The sequence below is a fragment of the Aplidium turbinatum genome, chromosome 11, assembly GCF_918807975.1.
Source record: "Aplidium turbinatum chromosome 11, kaAplTurb1.1, whole genome shotgun sequence".
In the NCBI taxonomy this organism is placed as follows: domain Eukaryota; kingdom Metazoa; phylum Chordata; class Ascidiacea; order Aplousobranchia; family Polyclinidae; genus Aplidium; species Aplidium turbinatum.
Genome location: NC_137482.1, coordinates 21,555,746 through 21,577,740, shown reverse-complemented (window position 1 = coordinate 21,577,740; position 21,995 = coordinate 21,555,746). Strand labels below are relative to the sequence as shown.

Sequence of the window (21,995 nt, the reverse complement as noted above, 5' to 3'; positions counted from 1 at the left end):
TGTTTATCATTGCAAATAAACTTTTGATAATGGTTTGAATTTGGTCAAGTTTAGGTGGCCACCAGATGGAGCTAGTAGTATATTTTGGGACTTGGTATTAATTTAGTTGGTTAGATCTATGCTTGTGCTTTTCAACGATAGCAAATCTGTTGAAATTGAGCACGAAATAAATAAATGGGAGACAATTAATTATCGTGAACATGCAGGGCGTGAACTGGAAGACGATCGATTCGCCATTGAAATGCATTGTGCAAAAGCTTCGTTGGAGGGCTGTCTTCGAACAACGATTGCTCGTATATTAAATGAGGTATAAAAATGAAAGTTAGCACTTCAATAAACAGTAACATGTTCTTTTAATTGGTTGTCGTTTAATGTGTTTATCATTGCAAATAAACTTTTGATAATGGTTTGAATTTGGTCAAGTTTAGGTGGCCACCAGATGGAGCTAGTAGTATGTTAGGACTTGGTATTAACTTAGTTGGTTAGACCTATGCTTGTGCTTTTCAACGATAGCAAATCTGTTGAAATTGAGCAAGAAATGAATAAATGGGAGACAATTAATTATCGTGATCTTAAACGCAAGAAGAAGAATCGTGATCAGGCAGGGCGTGAACTGGAAGACGATCGATTCGCCATTGAAATGCATTGGGCAAAAGCTTCGTTAGGGGGCTGTCTTCGAACAACGATTGCGCGCATATTGAATAAGATATAAAAATGAAAGTTAGCACTTCAATAAACAGTAACATGTTCTTTTAATTGGTTGTCGTTTAATGTTTTTATCATTGCAAATAAACTTTTGATAATGGTTTGAATTTGGTCAAGTTTAGGTGGCCACCAGATGGAGCTAGTAGTATTTTGGGACTTGGTATTAATTTAGTCGGTTAGATCTATGCTTGTGCTTTTCAACGATAGCAAATCTGTTGAAATTGAGCAAGAAATGAATAAATGGGAGACAATTAATTATCGTGAACATGCAGGGCGTGAACTGGAAGACGATCGATTCGCCATTGAAATGCATTGGGCAAAAGCTTCGTCGGGGGGCTGTCTTCAAACAACGATTGCGCGCATATTGAATAAGATATAAAAATGAAAGTTAGCACTTCAATAAACAGTAATATGTTCTTTTAATTGGTTGTCGTTTAATGTTTTTATCATTGCAAATAAACTTTTGATAATGGTTTGAATTTGGTCAAGTTTAGGTGGCCACCAGATGGAGCTAGTAGTATGTTGGGACTTGGTATTAATTTAGTCGGTTAGATCTATGCTTGTGCTTTTCAACGATAGCAAATCTGTTGAAATTGAGCAAGAAATGAATAAATGGGAGACAATTAATTATCGTGAACATGCAGGGCGTGAACTGGAAGACGATCGATTCGCCATTGAAATGCATTGGGCAAAAGCTTCGTCGGGGGGCTGTCTTCAAACAACGATTGCGCGCATATTGAATAAGATATAAAAATGAAAGTTAGCACTTCAATAAACAGTAATATGTTCTTTTAATTGGTTGTCGTTTAATGTTTTTATCATTGCAAATAAACTTTTGATAATGGTTTGAATTTGGTCAAGTTTAGGTGGCCACCAGATGGAGCTAGTAGTATTTTGGGACTTGGTATTAATTTAGTCGGTTAGATCTATGCTTGTGCTTTTCAACGATAGCAAATCTGTTGAAATTGAGCAAGAAATGAATAAATGGGAGACAATTAATTATCGTGAACATGCAGGGCGTGAACTGGAAGACGATCGATTCGCCATTGAAATGCATTGGGCAAAAGCTTCGTCGGGGGGCTGTCTTCAAACAACGATTGCGCGCATATTGAATAAGATATAAAAATGAAAGTTAGCACTTCAATAAACAGTAATATGTTCTTTTAATTGGTTGTCGTTTAATGTTTTTATCATTGCAAATAAACTTTTGATAATGGTTTGAATTTGGTCAAGTTTAGGTGGCCACCAGATGGAGCTAGTAGTATTTTGGGACTTGGTATTAATTTAGTCGGTTAGATCTATGCTTGTGCTTTTCAACGATAGCAAATCTGTTGAAATTGAGCAAGAAATGAATAAATGGGAGACAATTAATTATCGTGAACATGCAGGGCGTGAACTGGAAGACGATCGATTCGCCATTGAAATGCATTGGGCAAAAGCTTCGTCGGGGGGCTGTCTTCAAACAACGATTGCGCGCATATTGAATAAGATATAAAAATGAAAGTTAGCACTTCAATAAACAGTAACATGTTCTTTTAATTGGTTGTCGTTTAATGTTTTATCATTGCAAATAAACTTTTGATAATGGTTTGAATTTGGTCAAGTTTAGGTGGCCACCAGATGGAGCTAGTAGTATTTTGGGACTTGGTATTAATTTAGTCGGTTAGATCTATGCTTGTGCTTTTCAACGATAGCAAATCTGTTGAAATTGAGCAAGAAATGAATAAATGGGAGACAATTAATTGTCGTGATCATGCAGGGCGTAAACTGGAAGACGATCGATTCGCCATTGAAATGCATTGGGCAAAAGCTTCGTTGGGGGGCTGTCTTCAAACAACGATTGCGCGCATATTGAATAAGATATAAAAATGAAAGTTAGCACTTCAATAAACAGTAATATGTTCTTTTAATTGGTTGTCGTTTAATGTTTTTATCATTGCAAATAAACTTTTGATAATGGTTTGAATTTGGTCAAGTTTAGGTGGCCACCAGATGGAGCTAGTAGTATTTTGGGACTTGGTATTAATTTAGTCGGTTAGATCTATGCTTGTGCTTTTCAACGATAGCAAATCTGTTGAAATTGAGCACGAAATGAATAAATGGGAGACAATTAAATTTCGTGATCATGCAGGGCGTGAACTGGAAGACGATCGATTCGCCATTGAAATGCATTGGGCAAAAGCTTCGTTGGGGGGCTGTCTTCGAACAACGATTGCGCGCATATTGAATAAGATATAAAAATGAAAGTTAGCACTTCAATAAACAGTAACATGTTCTTTTAATTGGTTGTCGTTTAATGTTTTTATCATTGCAAATGAACTTTTGATAATGGTTTGAATTTGGTCAAGTTTAGGTGGCCACCAGATGGAGCTAGTAGTATTTTGGGACTTGGTATTAATTTAGTCGGTTAGATCTATGCTTGTGCTTTTCAACGATAGCAAATCTGTTGAAATTGAGCAAGAAATGAATAAATGGGAGACAATTAATTGTCGTGATCATGCAGGGCGTGAACTGGAAGACGATCGATTCGCCATTGAAATGCATTGGGCAAAAGCTTCGTTGGGGGGCTGTCTTCGAACAACGATTGCGCGCATATTGAATAAGATATAAAAATGAAAGTTAGCACTTCAATAAACAGTAACATGTTCTTTTAATTGGTTGTCGTTTAATGTTTTTATCATTGCAAATGAACTTTTGATAATGGTTTGAATTTGGTCAAGTTTAGGTGGCCACCAGATGGAGCTAGTAGTATTTTGGGACTTGGTATTAATTTAGTCGGTTAGATCTATGCTTGTGCTTTTCAACGATAGCAAATCTGTTGAAATTGAGCAAGAAATGAATAAATGGGAGACAATTAATTGTCGTGATCATGCAGGGCGTGAACTGGAAGACGATCGATTCGCCATTGAAATGCATTGGGCAAAAGCTTCGTTGGGGGGCTGTCTTCGAACAACGATTGCGCGCATATTGAATAAGATATAAAAATGAAAGTTAGCACTTCAATAAACAGTAACATGTTCTTTTAATTGGTTGTCGTTTAATGTGTTTATCAATGCAAATAAACTTTTGATAATGGTTTGAATTTGGTCAAGTTTAGGTGGCCACCAGATGGAGCTAGTAGTATTTTGGGACTTGGTATTAACTTAGTTAGTTAGATATATGCTTGTGCTTCTTTTCAACGATTGTAAATTTCATTAATTTGAACAACAAATCAATAAATAGGAGACAATTTCCTTCTGGTGTGTTTCATTGCATTTCCACCCCGCACTTCCTCCTTCATAATAGTCCATTCCAATGTATGTGACGTCATCATTTTGTCTGGTTGACCAACAGGGCGTCTTGTGGAAGAGCACCATGGTTTCTAGTTTTTCTGCTACTACAGTAATTGTTTATTTAACAGATTATGCAAAGGAAAGAAACCTTTTATTTTATCTGCTGCAAAAAATAGTAGCCTATACTGTACAGTGTACAAACATATTGTTCCCCAGGACTATTGTACCAAACAAACCGGTCATTATGCTCTGACAGTGTTAAATTATTTTTTGTTATGCTTGATCGTTAAATGGCATTTACAAAAAAATATTTCAATTAAGTTGTTAGCGTTTATTTAGCCTTAATAGAAGTAAATAAAAAATTTGGCCTTTTTTTGGCCTTATTTTATAATGAATTTGGCCTCACTATAGCTCAGGGGTTCTTAAACTTTTTTTAACGCGGACCCCTTAAAAAAGTATTTGATTTGCATGGACCCCCTTTGTGGACTAGACTGAGAAACTTTTTTGATCAGCATGAATTGGACATAGCGCAATAAAATTAAAAGGAATTCGTAACAAAATTTATGTTTTATTAAATTTAAGAAACAGCGAATGCAGATTGTTTTTCAATATCTTCGATTTACTTTCGTTAATGCGAAGGATGCTGCTGTTTGTCTTCAACAAGAACATGAAATTGTGGCTTCGTCTTTGATAGGGCAACACGCATGTCATCCTTTGCATGCGACCGGTTTGCAACTTTCCAAAAGGTACCATAAAAAAGTCTCTACTTTGAAATTTGACCAATTGATCAGAGTCGTGCTGATCAGTAGGGTAGACACTTTAACATTTATTACTTTGAACTATGTTTAATAATTACAGAAGAAAAAACATCAATAGGCATAACAGTGGTGAGAACCAAACCAACATCAATGAAATGACTACCATCGCCCTAACCCTCTGCGCCAAGTCAGCCGAGGACTTAATTTAGCTACGATTTGCATTTTTCCTTTGTTCTTCTGAAGTTTCAACATGGGGGATTTTTTTATGGTACCTTTTGGAAAGTTGCAACCGGTTTCGACTCTTTGTTTTAATAGTTTCCAAGGATAAATATTCTGACTCACATAAATATGTAGTCGCAAAAAAGTTTATAGCAGCCATGGCTCTCTTTACCAAAAGAGGATATGATGCTTGCGTCAACGAACTCCTAAAATTGCCAATACTTTTTAAATTGAAGGACATTGTTAATGATTCCATTGCCCTTAGTTCAATGAACTCATCTTTTGCAAGGCCCTCATCACTAATAGATTCCAGTCCAATGAGAAAAGGGTAACGTATCCAATATCCATACTGTATTTTTAATATGCTCTGCGGCTAAGCAGTAACCTCTGAAAGAGTTTTGCAATGCTTCCAATTGTCTGTGTGCAGAGAAGATGGTAGAGCATTACAAACTGCAGTTCCATTTTGAAGCATCAATTCTTCCAACGTTGAGAAATTGGAATAGTTGTTAGTCTCCAATCTCCTTTTCCACAAAGAGAACTTGTCCTGAAGAGCTTTAGGTTTTTCAGTTTTTTGAATATTTTAAAGGGCCTTTATGGACCCCTTCAAACTAGTCCGCGGACCCCTTGGGGGTCCACGGACCCCAGTTTAAGAATCCCTGCTATAGCTTGAGTATCTGGTAACCCTGATGCGATTGCCATTTCAATTTTCAAGTAGCCTGCTCGTAGCTCCAGCGAGCAGTACGAATTGCGTTTCTTTAGGTAGTTGCGCAGTCGCAGTCACTTAGGGAACGTTTAAATATTACGTAACTCCTTCGAGGGGGAGGGGAGGAGTTATGCAAAGCGTTACGTTAGCGTCACATCGGGGGGGAGGGGTTTCAAGTAAAACGTTACGTAACACTTTTGAGTACGGAATGGTAGTTTTTTGTGCTGAATTTGTAGTGAAAAAGCATTACATGGGGGAGGGAGGGTTGAAAAAAACGTTACGTTGGCGTTACATGGGGGAGGGGGGTCAAAAATTTGGAAAAAAAGCGTTACGTAATATTTGAACGTTCCCATATCTGATGTTGTCTTATTAACTAAAGGGTCATTCCATTATAATTCAACAAGTGAAGGCAACCCGCCCCTCTTGGAATTTTTTTGTTTTTAAATATGTTAATGTGCATGTAATTCTGAGTGCAACAAAAAAAAATTATGAAAATTGATCAACCAGTTCACTAGATATGCCATTTTGAAATTTGTTGATCACTTGGTGGTGCTAATGAGTTCTCATACATGGAATGACTCTAAAGTCAAGACATCACATCGTCTCTAATAAGCTGAACTATCGTAACTCCAAAAATGCAGTTTTGAGAAAATTGCATTTTAAAGTTCACGCTGTGTTTGCTGTACATTCATTTACGATAGTTCATTGTTCTGTATCATCAAAACTAAAGTAGATAGAGTTACGATGCTTTAACAAAATAAACTGTAGTCTATAAAGATACCAAATCAATCAAAAACGCAATTTTGAAAAATTTGGACTTACGATAGTTCAGCTTATTAGAGACGACATATCCTGTCTTATGCCAAAGTTTGTTTAGCCAGCGCCAGGATAACAGTGTAAAGCTAACATAAGACTCACGCTCAAACTTTTCCTTACCAGGTCGATATAACCCTATCAGCGTCTTAGATTTTCTCATTACGTACCGGTACAATAGGCTACCCAACAGAGTCAGAAACTGGGTGCGCATGCTTAATAACACCCAACAGCCGACATGATCTGAAAAACCTGAACATTTTTTGCTATGCGGTTCTTGATTGTCTGGGCAAGAGGTGTTCCAATGATACAGTAGTTTGTTAGCCCTCTACTAAAATGCACAAAAGTGTTTAATGCTCTGCATTTGTTACGATACCAAATGTAGCATGAATACTTGTGTAATACTTCTTGACATGAAAACACTAGTTTTATTATTTGCAGAAAATTTTAGAGAATGCTAAAAGAATTAATTGAAGAACCATGCCATCTTACTCCTGTTGCTGAAACGATGGCTTGCATTTGCTATTTTGTGGAAAGGTGTTGTAGAGTCTTTTGACAAGCATATCCAAGAACGCTTTTGTGAGATTGTGAACTTTTTAGCATACAATTTCCAACAACTACTGCTCTTTTGCCAATTGGATTAAAAGCGTTTTTTGAACGCAAGGTAAGAATCGGCATGATTTTATTTACAGTTGATATTGTCAACCTCCAAGTTGCGTTATAGGTCTGCAGTATATAAATAAACTTTAAGAATACTTTTTCAAAATCACAAAAAAGCAAATGTGTCGTTCTGTCATAAATACAGTCAACGCTGGAAGAATTGGTGCTTTGTAGGTTGGTTCCACAATTTCAGAGGTTGAACCAATGCAAAAAGGATTACAGTTTCTAGTAGGATGGTGACGTAGTCACAACAAACAACATGAATGAGACATTAGACATGCTTTTACAGGCCTCGAAATTCGTTTTTGTTGACGGCGGACAAACGTGTCCGGTCTGAGCAGCTATCTCGGCGGACAATTTAAGTCTCACGGCGGACACACCAGTTTTAGCGTCGATCGTCATGCTTAATCACTTGATAATTATTTGAGAGTTATAGCTACGGTTTAGAAGGCTTTTTAAAATTTCAGCGCAGGCTTTCATCAGACCAACAAGGTGCGCTTGAAGAATCAAAGCGCGGTGTAGCTGCTTAATTCGCAGCATAACATAACTGATTAACTTCCACCGAACGAGGTCGTGTGGATTTTTGCGTCACAATGCTCTGGGCACAAGTCGGAAAACTTCTACGCTAACGCCACTATTTTCTGCTGTGCAAAGTTTCACTAGGCATTTTTCTTTGGGTTTATTTTTGCGTGGTATGTGAGCAAAAGTGAATTTTCTATGGGCCTTTTCTTTCTTACTGTAATACCAAAACTTGACAAATTTTTCTTCAACTTGCTGTAATAGCCTACTCGTATAATCTAATTTTGTAACCAACCTTGCCTTATCAATATTACTCGGAGATCAAAGGCAGACATTGTGACGTAAAACTTGAACTTGCGCGTGCTCCCATCGATTCTTAGCGAACAATTCACCTTTGTTACCCTGATTTAATGTCATCAATCGTTGAAGCAACGTAAAAATTGACAGATTTTCAGCTTGAATGAAAGCTAAGGGATACAGTATTCACATTTTCTAGAACGCGAGGGAAATTATATTCTCACAACAATTGTTCATGCTATGCAATGACGATTTGTATCGCTAGTTTCTGTGTTATTTCTTGGTGGACAAATATGACCGATCTAGAGGGTACTTCCCGCGGACATCATATGCTGTGACGGCGGACATGTCCGCCGTGAATTTCGAGGCCTGCTTTTAAGATGCTGAACTTGAATCACTGTTATAATTGAAATGCTTTTTAATGAATATATGATGTTTTTTTATTATAATATACATTATATATACTTGCTGTTTTTCAACGAACAGAATATATCCTTAGGCTACATATGTACAAGTTGTTAGATTTTGTAAATTTTACAATATTGCATGCTGTTTACAAAAATTGGAACTTGATTGTTTGAGTGGTTTGACTGCAAGCCTTCCAACAGTTCAACACTCTTGACATATTTTGAACTGATAGCTCAAAACAAGAGTAGTTAAAATGCTCCCACATCACAAACCAAAATCATAAACATAATTGTCTATTTATTTAATTGAATCTATCAAAATTCGAGCTGCTTTTATGTAAAGTTGTAAAGCTACAAAATTTGTGTACATTCTAAAGCAGTGATTCCCAACCGCGGCTCTTAGAGCCGCATGCGGCTCCAAGCTAGCCTTCTTGCGGCTCTCATTGACCCCTGAAAATCCCACAAAAAATGTATTTATAATAATTAGGGCTATTTATTGACTTGTCAAAATTGTTTACGAAGTCAAAATTGTTTACAAACTACATTGTCGTTGTGTCGTAGAGGTTGCACTGTCATTGAACTTTTCATTTTACACAGTGATGCCAGGTTGTTTTTTGAAAACAAGCAAGTGAATCTAAAAAACAAGCCCAAAACAGGCAAATCAACACAAAAACAAGCCCAATAATTTGCAACCAATACCAATTAGCATAAAGCACGCGGTTTAACAGTTTTCAGCTTGGCGATGAAGTTTGGATTGCTGATTTGGCGTTTTTTGTTGATATCACTAGATTCACTACACACCTTTCTACTCTAAATCGAACTCTACAAGGCAATAGCAAGTTTTGTCACAATTTGTACAGCACAGCAATTGCTTTTGCAAGCTTTGTCTTTGGAAAACGCAGCTTGCAGGTGGTATTACAACACATTTCCCGTTACCGTTAATGTTAATGCGGCGGTTGAACTCATCAAAATAAATTCATTCCGTTAATATTTTCCAATGATGAACATGTTTGCAAATCCTATTGCAGTTAATGTGGCCACTGCTCCTGATAATTTTTAATTGGAGTTGCTAGACAAATATCGAGCTCAAACAATTATTTCAAAATAAAGACCTACTTGAATTTTGGAGTTGAGTTCCAGAGGGAAAGTATCCCAACTTGAAAACCAATGCCCAGAAAAACGCCTCTGTATTTGGATCAACTTACGTATGTGAAGCACTTTTCAGCAAAGTGATCACAATCAAAAATAAATATCGCAATCGGTTGACCGATGACCACCTCAAGCAGCTACTGCATCCTCTGCAATTGCGCCTCGCTTTGACAAACTTGTTAAAGCTCAAAGCCAATGCCAAGTTGGACATTAAATTGATTTGTGTTATTTTTCTTGTTGGTGTTGCTATTCGTTGGTACATGCTTTCATGCTTTAAAATTTTTGTTATAATTACTTGAGTGTTTTCATGCGGCTCCATACGTAGTCTGAAGTTTGAAATTTGGCCCCGACACCAAAAAAGGTTGGGAACCACTGTTCTAAAGCATTCAGGCTCCTGCTGCTATTCAATATAAGATTGTAATAAATGTCATGTCTTTCTTGTAATGACAGTTATGTGTGAAAACCGAGTGCTGCAAAATGACGTAGTGCAAGATGTTACGTCTTCATCAAAATTGCCAGCGGTGGTTGATGATAATGCACAAGAGAGTGTGGAACAAGTTGTGTCTTCAAGGACTTATGCCGACCAAGGGCATAAGATACATTTCCCTCATTATGCACCGTAAGCATATGATGTATTATCGATTGAGCTAATCAACATTCTTTTCTTCATGAAATGCAGATCTTGTCATGTCAGCCCCCTATTTTATTTTTTATGAGTTGGTTTCTCAGATATATTATTTAAAAGAACTGCCTGTACAATTCTTTTATTTTTTTAGGATGCTTATTGGTAGTGTTACGTTTGTAGGTAAACGTAAAAGAATTGAAAAGAGGTCTCAACACGAGTAGAGCTAGAATGAACTAAGGACAAATCATTCTGTAGCTACCAAGAAGTCCTGCTGCCATAATTACCAACTACTCACAGCCACAGGGCAGCACGACGTAGTCAAGTGCACGTGACCCGGTGCAATGCACTAGGCAATGACCATAACGCAAAATAAACGTTACTAACTGTATCAGGTAGTTCGTTATGCTTTGCTATTTTGCAACACTTTTATCTTTTTGTGTATATCGAACATTTTATCACTCTAATGAGTTTGGATACAATGGTATTTTGTGATTCTTGCTCTGACTGTTCAACCAGCACCTGATCATCTCCCAAGTCGCCACAATTCTTGTCCAACTTAGACTCACTATTTTAACGCTTTCTTCATTATCGCTTTTGCATTGCGTACTCCATGGATAAATCTGAAATCAACTGTTATTTCTCACACTTTAAATGATTTTGTCTATTTTTCAAGCATCTTAATAGTTTCTGCTTGTTTGATGTACAATTTATATCTCATTAGTCAGATATACTCCAAAAAAGTATTAAAAGCTTTGCGGTCTTTAAATAACAAGAAAAAAATTTAAACTGACAACTTCAATCAGCAGGTGTGTTATTTCAATTTAAAACAAACTGACTTAACTGTCCTTTTTTCTGTTCAGCAATAAATATCCCAGACAGTAAATCAACCGTTTTTTACATTGATTCAACCTCTACAAACATCGAATCAATATAAAAATGGTTGATTTGCTGTCCGGGATTCTAGCAGTAAACATTCAACATGTAACTGAACAGATTGAGATGTTGTCTTGGTGAACGAATGCGTGCAATTTTGCAGAATCACAAACCGAAGAAATGTCCACGAGTACAAAAAGTTGCACAAGGCGCTAGGAGACAAGGATGACCCATACCTGGAGAGACAGTTTCATGAATTTCTGAACGGAAGACTTCATCATTATGTTCGATCCAGACGAGAGACTTTTTTTGTGGGACCAGTGGACAATAATCTAATAGCTCATCCCACAGATGATATGGATACTGATAGCGAAGAAGTTAGTCATGAACTTGCTGGTGCGAATGGTGCCAGGAACCTGGACCAGTAACCAACTTCTGCAAACTGTCACTGTCTGGACATTTAAAGAACATAATGAAATAACAAAAATTGCTTGTTAGCAATATTTTAAAACTCTAACATGAATTGTCGTTGCCGAGAGAAGAAACTCTTTCTCATAGCATATACAGTAGAGATGCAGCGAACCCAAAATTTTTATCCGCACACCGCACCGCAACTGACTCATCTATCCGCGCACCGCACCGCACACCGCAATTTATCTGGAACTTTGACACTGCACCGCACCGCACACCGCAAATTACAAAATTAAAAAAAAATATTTTAACGAGTTATTGTTTAGAAAGTCAATTGTAGGAAAAAGCATCCATGGCATATAACTGGTAACCTAGTACCAATACAGTTGTGCACTAATTGGCCAGGCTAACCAGATCATATTCTCTTATCAGCAATGCATCTAAGTTCTAAGACATAATACAAACTAAGACAAATAGAATGTTCCTGGATCCAGTATCAGGACTTTTGAACACTTTTTGTAAGCAATAATGCAATTATAATGCCAGTGGCTATATGAACTACACACACAAGAGTAAAACTTATAGCCTGAACTCACTGGGCTAACTGATATAGTAAATAATGCGGTAGTTGCGCTAGGCCTATAGCCTGGTAACTGAGCTTATCAGCTAGGCTACTAACCAAAAACATTCGTACAGCTTCCCTGACAAGCAAGCCCTAAAACCCTGTCAACTGCAAGCCATTTGCAATTTACATTTGCATAGCTTTCCATCTTAGGGTTTCCGAAGGGAAAAATAACTGATCCGTGTTTCCAATTTAAATTTGAAGTTTCATAGCTGATTCTTGAAAAGTTGAAAGTTTACGTTTACGAAAGTTTAATTTCTTGAAAGTTTACGTTTACGAAAAATTAATTTCTTGAAAGTTTACGCGGCAAGCGGCGCGGCGCGGCTTTGTCATTTCAACCTTCCACGCGGCGCGGCGCGGCACGCGGCGAAAAAGTCAAAAGCGGCCGCGTACGCGGCGCGGCGCGGCTTGCATCACTAATATACAGTATATGCTGATTATTCACAGCACAGTGAACAATATGCTTAACATCCTAATGAATTTACATTTAAAGATGCTTTTAAAAGTAACAATTCTAACTTTTTATCTTTTTTGTTTACTAATTGTTCCATTGAAAAATGTTTTAACAATCGCACAAGCAAATACTTATTTTAATTATATCACTATATCTATATCTAACATATCGATATGCAATTAACAAACTGGTCGTTAGACGTTAAATCAATGTAAAAAACGACTGAGTTCGTTCCTGGGTGCTTACTCCACCACCGTATTAGTTAAATGGTTAATCTACTCCCAGACAGCAAATCAGTCGTTTTTTACATTGATTCAACGTCTGCAGACGTTGAATCAATTTGCTAACCTCGTTGGCAACAAACGCTTGTTAGCTCACCGTGAATTGAGGTAATATATCGCAAGTTATTATTTCCGTATTGGTGTGGCCTACCTTGCGAGATCAGTTGACAAACAAGCCATGCCTTGTATGTCGTTTCAACGTTTTCAGACGTTTGTCAGCTGGGAGAATGATAACAGCGTTGTTCATCAACCTATCAAATCCGTATTTTGCATCTCAGTCTGTTGCACTAGTTTCACAGACGTGTTTGAAGGCATTATTTTGAATTTGGTTCAACTGTAACAGTTTCTGAACTTGGTGTTGCACCTCCAGTAGGCTACATTCCGGATGCAGAACTGGTTTTTGTTCAGTGATGACATCACCGTATGAGGTTTTATTTTCATAGTTTTACAATTGATGTAAACTGAATGACAACAATCAAGTTTTTTAGTGAAATTACAAATTATGTTAAAAGTCTGCACACGTTGAATCAATGCAAAAACTGTCAATTTGCTGTCCAGGGTAAACAAACACGTTCTTTTCCAATAGTCCAAAGTACAAGAAGCGTCTCGTGTGAACAATTACGTAATGCTTTTGTTTACAACCGCACGGCACCTTCTTTTGTATTTGGTTCCTCTTTCTCGGTGCGTACGTGACTCATTGCCGCCATTACATCACTAGTTGCACAGGTTGCCGAAGGGCTGGATTACTTCGCTGCACTGGTCTTGGCTGTGGAAACAGGGTGACCAGATGCAAAAACTCAAAAAAGGCTGAATCATTGAAAAAAAATCAGACCAAATGATACTTTTCAGCAAAAGGCAAAAACAGTACATATATCTAAATGAAAAGGACGAAGTTGCAATCCAATGAACGCATTTCGTCATCTACATTGATGCTGGTTTACTATTTAGTTACAACATTAAACTTGCTTTTGTACAATTTTCCAAGATGATCGTGTCTTCACAGCCTGGATATTAACTCCAAAGCAGTGATTGGACAGGTTTCATTGAGCACCGTTCAATGTTGCTAATTTAAATGAAAAACCGTCTAGTTTTAAATTAAATTACAAAAGCCAAATAAATAATTTTCAGCCAAACGCTTCCTAAGATCAAACTTCCGGTTTTTGCTCGGACAGGGGACAATCTGGCAACCCTGTGGGAGAGTTAAAACATTCTTCTTCTTCTTCTTCTTCGTTTGAACCTTCTTCGCCACTCCAAGGGTCGAGGGGCTCTGCCTTTTACCACCCTTGGGCAGTGGCGGCGACGCGGTCTAGATGTTTGGGCAGGTGTCGAGCAGCCATTCAATTGATTTGTCATCCAGTTCACGCAGACCACGCACACCATTTGGCGCATGGTAGATGGCGCAATTACAAATGGTGTGGTCTACGGTTTGTTCCTCCTTGCCACACTCACAAATCGCGGATGGAGCCATCCCCCATTTGATCCGGTTATTTTCATCTTAATTTGGTGCTTGCCTTTGCAAAGGAATATGTGAGCTTTTAACGTTGACAAAAACATGAAAAAGATTCATGTACAGTTGTGTTGGAGTGGAAATTTCCCAGTAGTTTTCCATGAAAGGCTTTCTGTAATTTTCCGTTTTTTGTTTTGAAATGAAATAAAGCTTTTTGTTGTGTGACAGTTGCAACTGGCCATGTCGTCCAATACATCACATGATTGCCATATGTTACAAGCGTCTGCTCATGAGGTTAAAGCAGAGCAATTTGCATTGAAGCGCTGCATTGCGCTGATTGTTTGGATTTCTGCCAATTCTTGTCACATTAGTCATCAACGAATTGTCCCACCTAACAAAATTCGTCACTTTTATGTTTGCAGACGTTCGGTTTATGTAAAAAGAACTGATTTTGTATGCTCTTATCATGGAACTGTGTAATTTATGTGTCAATGAAGGTAGAGTTTTCATTTGGAACTTGATTCTATATCAATACGATTCAACGTCTTTTGTTCCCCATATTGCGACGGTTGAATGATTGTGTTAACGTTTTCACCATTCTGTTTGTTTAATAAATATCATGTGCAAGCCGAACTGCCGCCTATCCAACAAACTAAATACAGAATTAAGTAAAGTTATGACGTTTTCAAATCTCGTAAAAACAACTCCCTATTAAAAGCAATGCATTTTCAAGTCTCGAAAAAAAATCGCTGCGATTTTTGCAAATGAAAACAATGTCCGATCAAGCTCAAACTTTCAGGAATGTCGTTTTATGATTATTATTCCCAAGAAAGAAAATTTGCAGCAATGAAATCGGAGAAAAAGTTCAAATTTCGACCCACCCTAATAGCTATGTGTTTGTTCTCATTGTTTTTCCTACCCGGGTTATGATTCCGGTAGTTGTTTAGCTATCTTGATGAAAAAAATTATGTGACATTGTTAAACAAGATTGAAACTACTGTGGGAAAAATGGAATGCTTGAAGTGGGAACGCCATGACATTTTTGAACGCTATTGGTTTAGCTTCTATTGGGTTATCTGCTACTGGTCCTGTATACATTTATATCGTTCTTCGGCCTGCAAATGAGTCGTTTGTTACAGGTTTTATTGTGCCTACTGACAGGCGCGGATTTATGGGGGGGGCTCAAGGGGCCCGGGCCCCCCCCGAAATTTTGTGAGAAATTGTTGAATGGTTTGATATGCTTCTAAACAGCTGATATTAGTCCCACAGCGGACTTACAACCCCCTTTGGCACGCGTGTGACGTCACGATATTGAGAATGATGCTTTCAGTCTCTATGTCTCTAAAACAAAGTTTGCCTAATTTTAAGCGAAACTGCATTGAAAGAGCAAGTTTTGCCAATACCAAACATCTCAGCCAGGAATTAGCAACAAGAAAACATAGAGACTTAGCTTTATTACCGAAAAAATGCCGAAGAAAACATGATCTTATCCTTTTGCTATGCCACCGGACAGCACCATTTTACAGGAATATTTATACCCATATTTTTTTGAAAATGCTCTCAGAATGCACCAAATTCAAAATAATTTTTCAAAATTTTCTGGGGGAGGCCCCCCAGACCCCCCGCCGCTGGGTGTCGCCGTCGGGCTTAGCCCGACGGCCGTCAAAACTCCCCAAATTCCTGGCTACGCCACTGATTGTTCATATCTGTTTTATCTTTATTACTTTTTAATTCATTTTCAAATTTTCTGGCCCCCCCCAAAAAAAACTCCTAGATCCGCGCCTGCCTACTGATTCATTGGAAGGTGTTATATATCAATGGTCAGCGTTATGAACGATGAGCTTTCGTCCAAGCGCCAACATATTTTTACACTTGCTGATAAATTTTATTCTATTTTCAACTCCACAAAATGTGTTAAATTGGAAATGTATCTGCTATTACTCAATAACTCAAACAGTAGCTCCGAATTATCATGAGGTTTTGGTTGCCGTATCCAGCCTTACATTGGGTAGTTTGAAGATTAAGGGAGCCAATGAAATCAATCCACGTGTCCTGCTTCCATGACGTCGTTAAGTGTCTCGCCAACGACAGTCGCATGCTCTTGTGCGGTGTCGAACAGGCGCTGTTCTGAGCGTCGTACAAATTCTCTCATCGACTATAAAGTGAATGTGTGAGGTGAAAGGTTGGCCACTCTTGATAGACACTTTCATGGTTCACGGTGCTTACAACCGTGGCTGGAAGTTTTTATAACACCGTTATTGGATTGGTTTTCCGTTGTGCTTTTCTTGTGTGCATTTGTAAGTTTCCAGACAGCAAATCAGTCGTTTTTTAGGTTGATTATGAAGACGTTGAGTTATTGTAAAAAACGACTGATTTGCTGTCTGGATTATTTCAACTTGTAAATTCGATAAAATAACTGCGCAATTTTGTAGAAGGCATTCTACTAAGGGCTGATGTTATGAATTATACCAAAGCCCTCTCTAACTTTCCCTCGCAAAATGTGTGGAGTTATTTTTGTACATAGGTAAAATTTAGTAACTACGGTACTGTATTTCATCGAAAAAACTGTAATGTTTGATGGTTTCGATGTGATTTGTACAGTGAGTAATCACTTTTTCGCTGTCCAATACTTAACCCAGACAACAAATCAGTCGTTTTTTACATTAATTCAACGTCTTAAATGTAAAAAACGACGGATTTTTTTATCTGGGTATGCCCAACTACAGCAGACTTGCGCAAACTATTTGCTTGCAGCGGTGATTTTTTTTTACAAAAAGCGCTTCGAACCACCTCAGACGTCATGATTGCTTCATTGCGTTTTCCAGAGCAACGTTTTGCAATTCTGCACTTAGAAGAAGCCAGTTTTGCTTTGGCCGTGACGTGTTCAGAGATGATGAAATAGAATCTGCTTCACTGGAGCTTTAGTGACGTTACAGAAGAATAGGTCAGTTTCGTTTCGGTAATTCCCTGAAAAAAATTTTTTTATGCTACCGTATCGGTACCGATTACGAATAAAAAAAAATTACAGTAGAATTTGTCATCGTTCATTTGCTCTATTGGTCACGCTTTTGTCAGTCGCGATAGAATTTACATCTTTTGTGTTATAGTTTGTACCCAAGTTTGTCTATTTCGCCACCTATTTATTTCATTCAAAATCTAGCGACGCTGGTTCGACTATCGGGGTGTGCGCTTGAGCATCAAATTACAAGACAGTTCTCCATACCGCGGCACCTGATAAATGAATCGTTCACAGACAACAACAAGCGGAAGCTTTACTCTGTCAATCTCGGTGACCGGGTCTGCGTCAGTGGTTCAAAGCCTTTAAAAGTATGCAAAATTGCCAGGATTAAGCTCTCAAAGAAATTTTTTCAGTTCGAGGATAATGATTCCCAGAATCAATAAATAGTGCAGTGATGTGCGGTCTGGGAGGCTGAACTACATACACAGAATGGCGATTAGGCAAGACCCCATTCAAACATATTGCTGTCAAAACGCCTCACTCTAGTGCGAAGACGACTGAGCGTTGCCCAATCTTTGCGAGGTTAGGCTTAGGCTACATCTAATTCTGGTTCATATGTTTTGTTTCAATTTTAATAGCGCAAAAGCACTCATCTGTGATTTTATTGATCAACAAATTGTCTTTGATTGCGGTTGGGATGAACAACTAGAAAAGAAAATTCCGATTTTGTGTGTTTTTTCTTTTTAATTCATAGCCGAAGCCTAATATTATTTTTTGTCAAGTGTAGCCCAAATCAATTGATTTGAATTCAAATCGTTTTTTACTCCTAGGCGCTTCTCTCAATTTAAAAAATATATAGTGTATTATTTGTTCCTTCCTCAGCACACTGAGCTCGACTTTGAACAATAGCAGCGCGCGAGCAAGCTTCCGCCAATTTATCCAGCTCCTGCCGTATAACCTCTAAAACGAATTTGACAACTCATCGTCGTCTGAGCTTCTGGGGCCGAGGGTCTATCCTTTTACCACCCCAGATTCACGATGTTCCCGGACTACACTGGAAGGCTGCTAGAGAGCAGCCAGTCTTTAGTTTCATCTTCCATGACGCGCAGACCTTCCACTCCGTTAGGTGGCTTGAAGATGGTACAGTCATTGATGATGTGGTCTGCGGTCTGTTCCTCGGCACCACATTCATAGGAGGAGGAAGAAGCCATTCCCCATACTCATCGTGACTCAGTGATTCGTTATTGCCTGATGTCTTCAAGCTGTGTTTGAGTTTCGGTTTATTTTGCCTTTGATTCTTATTTCTTTTGGTTTATTAGGATTTTACTTAATTATGGTCACCATCAGTGCCCCGTGAGCACTATCTCGACCCCTGAACACTGGGGGGGGGGGCTATTTTTAAATGACGGCGCATAAAGCGTTTTGCGATGGTGTTTCTCAAACCATGTGACTGATCTAAAGTGGAGCGTAGAAGCATTGGGGTTTGCCGCAAACTTTTTCAATGCAAGTAAAAATAAAACTTTCACTTCTGATGTAGACTACTAGTAAAGTATAAAACCTCTCACATTCCGTGGGGAAAGAAGCAGGAAATGCATTAATTTGAGTTTGCCAACCATAACCTGTTTTGTTTTAGTCACTTCCCCCATTCCATTTTCTGAAGCAACTTCTAACAATGGCTAGCGTCGAGACTACACCGTTAGCTCAGTGGTTACGCGCTCGGCTCAAGATCACGCGGCGCAAGTTCGACTCTCGGGTGTGCGTTTGAGCAACGCATTTTCAGGACTGCTCTCTATTCAGCGGCACCTAGTGAACGGAATAATTCTCCGGCAACAACACTTCAACAATCGGAAAACTTCACTCTGCAAATCTCGGTAACCGGCCCTATGTCAAGAGCCTCTACAAATATACGAAACTACCGAGAATACCCAATCATGGCTTTGTCAGTCTGAGGATATAAATTCAAAATCAGCCAACCACCGTTATGCTCAGCGAATCGCAATTGCTCGCTGTTCTAGTGAGTTCTCAGCCTTGTGGATACAGCCAGGTAGAACACCCTTTCAACACAAATGTTTCATTGTTGTGTGTCAAATTATTATTATTATATATTTTTCTTTTGGTATGCACACATGGTCTACATCCATATGGAGTTAAATAAAAAAAAATACACGTAGACTACAGGGGAAAGACTACAAACATGTAAGCATAGGCCTATAGGTAGGCTAGTGCGAGAATAGCTACTGTACATCGCTTGGGTAATGAAATGACACTTCCCTACTACAGTAAGTACAACTCAATATTTATTGTCGCCTACAGCAATTTACAAGTAACGTTATAAGCGCAGCATATATCAACAAAAAAAAGGTAGGCTACATTTTTGTTGTGAGGCTACATTTTTATTCACTGGAAACATTTACCACTTCTCCAATGCCCTTTAATGCTTAATTGATTTTAATGACTTTGACCGTTAGATAGCAGCACAGGGGTTTTGCTATGACTTCAACAAACATTAGGGTGGATTGTATTTACGGTTTTGCATTGGATTCGTATTCGATGTACTGCTGGTTCAAGTTTTAAAACGTATCAGAAATTTTCTTAAACTCATACGGCAGCGCCTACTTAAAACAAGTAGGCTACCGTATGCACTAGGCTGGTTTAAGAAAATGATTTCGCTCACTTTGATGGAAACCACACTTGAAGCACTGATGCATTTTAATTGAAGAGGAAATTGCAATCATAATTCTTTCACTTGACTTCAGTGTGCAGCATCATAGCGGCTAGCCTGTTACAGTATGGGCACGGCTAATGCAATCTTGGTACCGCTAAGGCCTTAAATAAGTTAAAGCGAATATCTTTTTCAAACCAACGTTGTGAAAGCATGGCTTAGTAAAGTGAATCACACAGTTAAGCTAACCTGGCAAAACGACCATAAAAAGTTGAAATCAGATTGACTGAAACCCTTGCTAATCACAAGTTTAAGTTCACCGACTTCGTGGTTTGGACAAAGGGGGTGGATTCTTATTCCCCATTTGTATACATTAGGCCTATTGTGTAACAGTCATGCAACCAAAACCAGTCAGCTTCGAGCTTCATCTGAACGACACAGTTGTAGGGGGGTAATTCAAAGTTGAGCGTTGAAGAATAGGCTGCGTACAAGAGAGTTTATCTAGTGGCGTACGCAGGGGGGTATTGGGCCGTGGCCCCCTAAAAATGTTGATCTTTTTAGATTTGTTGTGATTGTGTAGTGCGAACATGTTATTGTTGAAGAGTGGTCTTGGGTAACAGGGTCGTTTTAACCGCCCCTCGTACCGTCTGGGGGAAGAGGTCACGGCGGTTTAGGGGCCCACTCATTTCAGTTTGTTTAATGTTTCTTGGCTATTTGAAATGACAAAATGTTATAAATATTGCTACAGCAGCTCGATATTCAATACCTTAAATCACCAAGGCCATATTTACCGGCTTATCGCTTTCAAAATCCCGGTTTGTGGGCTCAGTCATATTCATATTTAGTTGGAGCATATTCAGTTTTTTGCCGATTTTAAATAAAAAATGCGATAATACTGGCACTGCTACAAAAACTCAAATTTCATAACTTAGACTGCATCCATCGGTTTTGTATTGTTGATCATCATTTGGAATGACTATTTTAAATCAGCAAAACAAGTAAATATATGTTGTTTTGTTGGAGTTTAAAGAAGAAATATTATTACGCTCTCGCTTTCTTAGAAAATATCTTTGAACAGTTGATGGTACAAGACTTGTCCAAAGTTATATGCTCATGAACGACGAAGTTGTTCAAAAACGGCATTCAGAACTGTTGACTACTCTCCATTCAGCGGCACCTAGTGAATGGAATAATTCCCAGCAACAAGACTTCAACAATCGGAAAACTTCACTCTGCCAATCTCTGTAACCGGCCCTGCGCCAAAACCGGCTACAAGTATGCGAAACTACCAGGAATAAACCTATCAATCAAGACTTTGTCAGTCCGAGGATAAAGATTCAAAACCAACCAAGTAGGTTATTCAAACAGAAAAGGTTTGATAGGTTATTCTTGGTAGTTTTGCTTACTTGTTGAGGCTTTTGACGCAGGGCCGGTTAGCGAGATTAGCAAAGTGAAGTCTTGTTGCTGGGAATTATTCCATTCACTAGGTGCCGCTGAATGGAGAGCAGTCCTTAGAATACGTTGGTCAAGCGCACACCCCGAGAGTCGAACCAGCGCCGCGTGATTTTAAGCCGGGCACGTAACCACTGAGCTAACGGAGCGGACTTGAGTAAATATTTGTGCTATTGTCTGAGGATAAAAAGTATTCATTGAATTGTTTGCTTGAGAACAATCAGCTAGCAAGTCAATGAATGAATAACAATGCACGAACAATTTGTCGAAATGCTGTTTGCTTTCAAGTGCAAAAGAAGAAGGCAATTGCTCTTACAACGCCAAAATGAGAAACAACGTGAGAAGGAACAGAAAAAGTGCTGATTCATATCATATGACGTCACGTAACTGCTCTGTCTCGGCATTCACAGAGAGTGACGCCACGTGACACGGCAAAAGGATGATGAAACAGTGATGTAAGATTGTAAGTAACTGGCTGGGTTGACCTAGCCTACGTCATGGAAATTTCCATCGTTTAAAATGTGCTGCGCTGCTGCAAAGCCCTCGAACCTGAACAAAACAATGTAGGCAGTAGGCACAAGAAAACACGATCAATTTTTGCAGCTTGAAAACGAATTGATCCAGTCGGTTACTGTAATTAAATTAAATTAATTTTTTAAGTTTGGAATGCAAAAAAATATACAATTTGGATAGACCGATAACTTTTT

General features: G+C 38.5%; 1 protein-coding gene across 2 annotated transcripts; it reads left to right on the top strand.

Annotated features, from left to right (window-relative positions):
* The first annotated feature begins 6,890 nt into the window (after positions 1 to 6,890).
* On the top strand, positions 6,891 to 13,284 carry LOC145779675 (uncharacterized). Of its 2 annotated transcripts, XM_082591314.1 has the most exons (3): positions 6,891 to 7,134; positions 9,953 to 10,121; positions 11,164 to 13,284. In XM_082591314.1, the coding sequence occupies exons 2-3, from the start codon at positions 9,955 to 9,957 to the stop codon at positions 11,426 to 11,428; spliced, it is 432 nt and encodes a 143-aa protein (XP_082447440.1). In that variant the 5' UTR covers positions 6,891 to 7,134; positions 9,953 to 9,954; the 3' UTR covers positions 11,429 to 13,284. The 2 variants fall into 2 exon arrangements, with proteins under 2 accessions (XP_082447440.1, XP_082447439.1); XM_082591313.1 differs by lacking the exon at positions 6,891 to 7,134 and having other exon boundaries at positions 9,798 to 10,121.
* Positions 13,285 to 21,995: the final 8,711 nt, after the last annotated feature.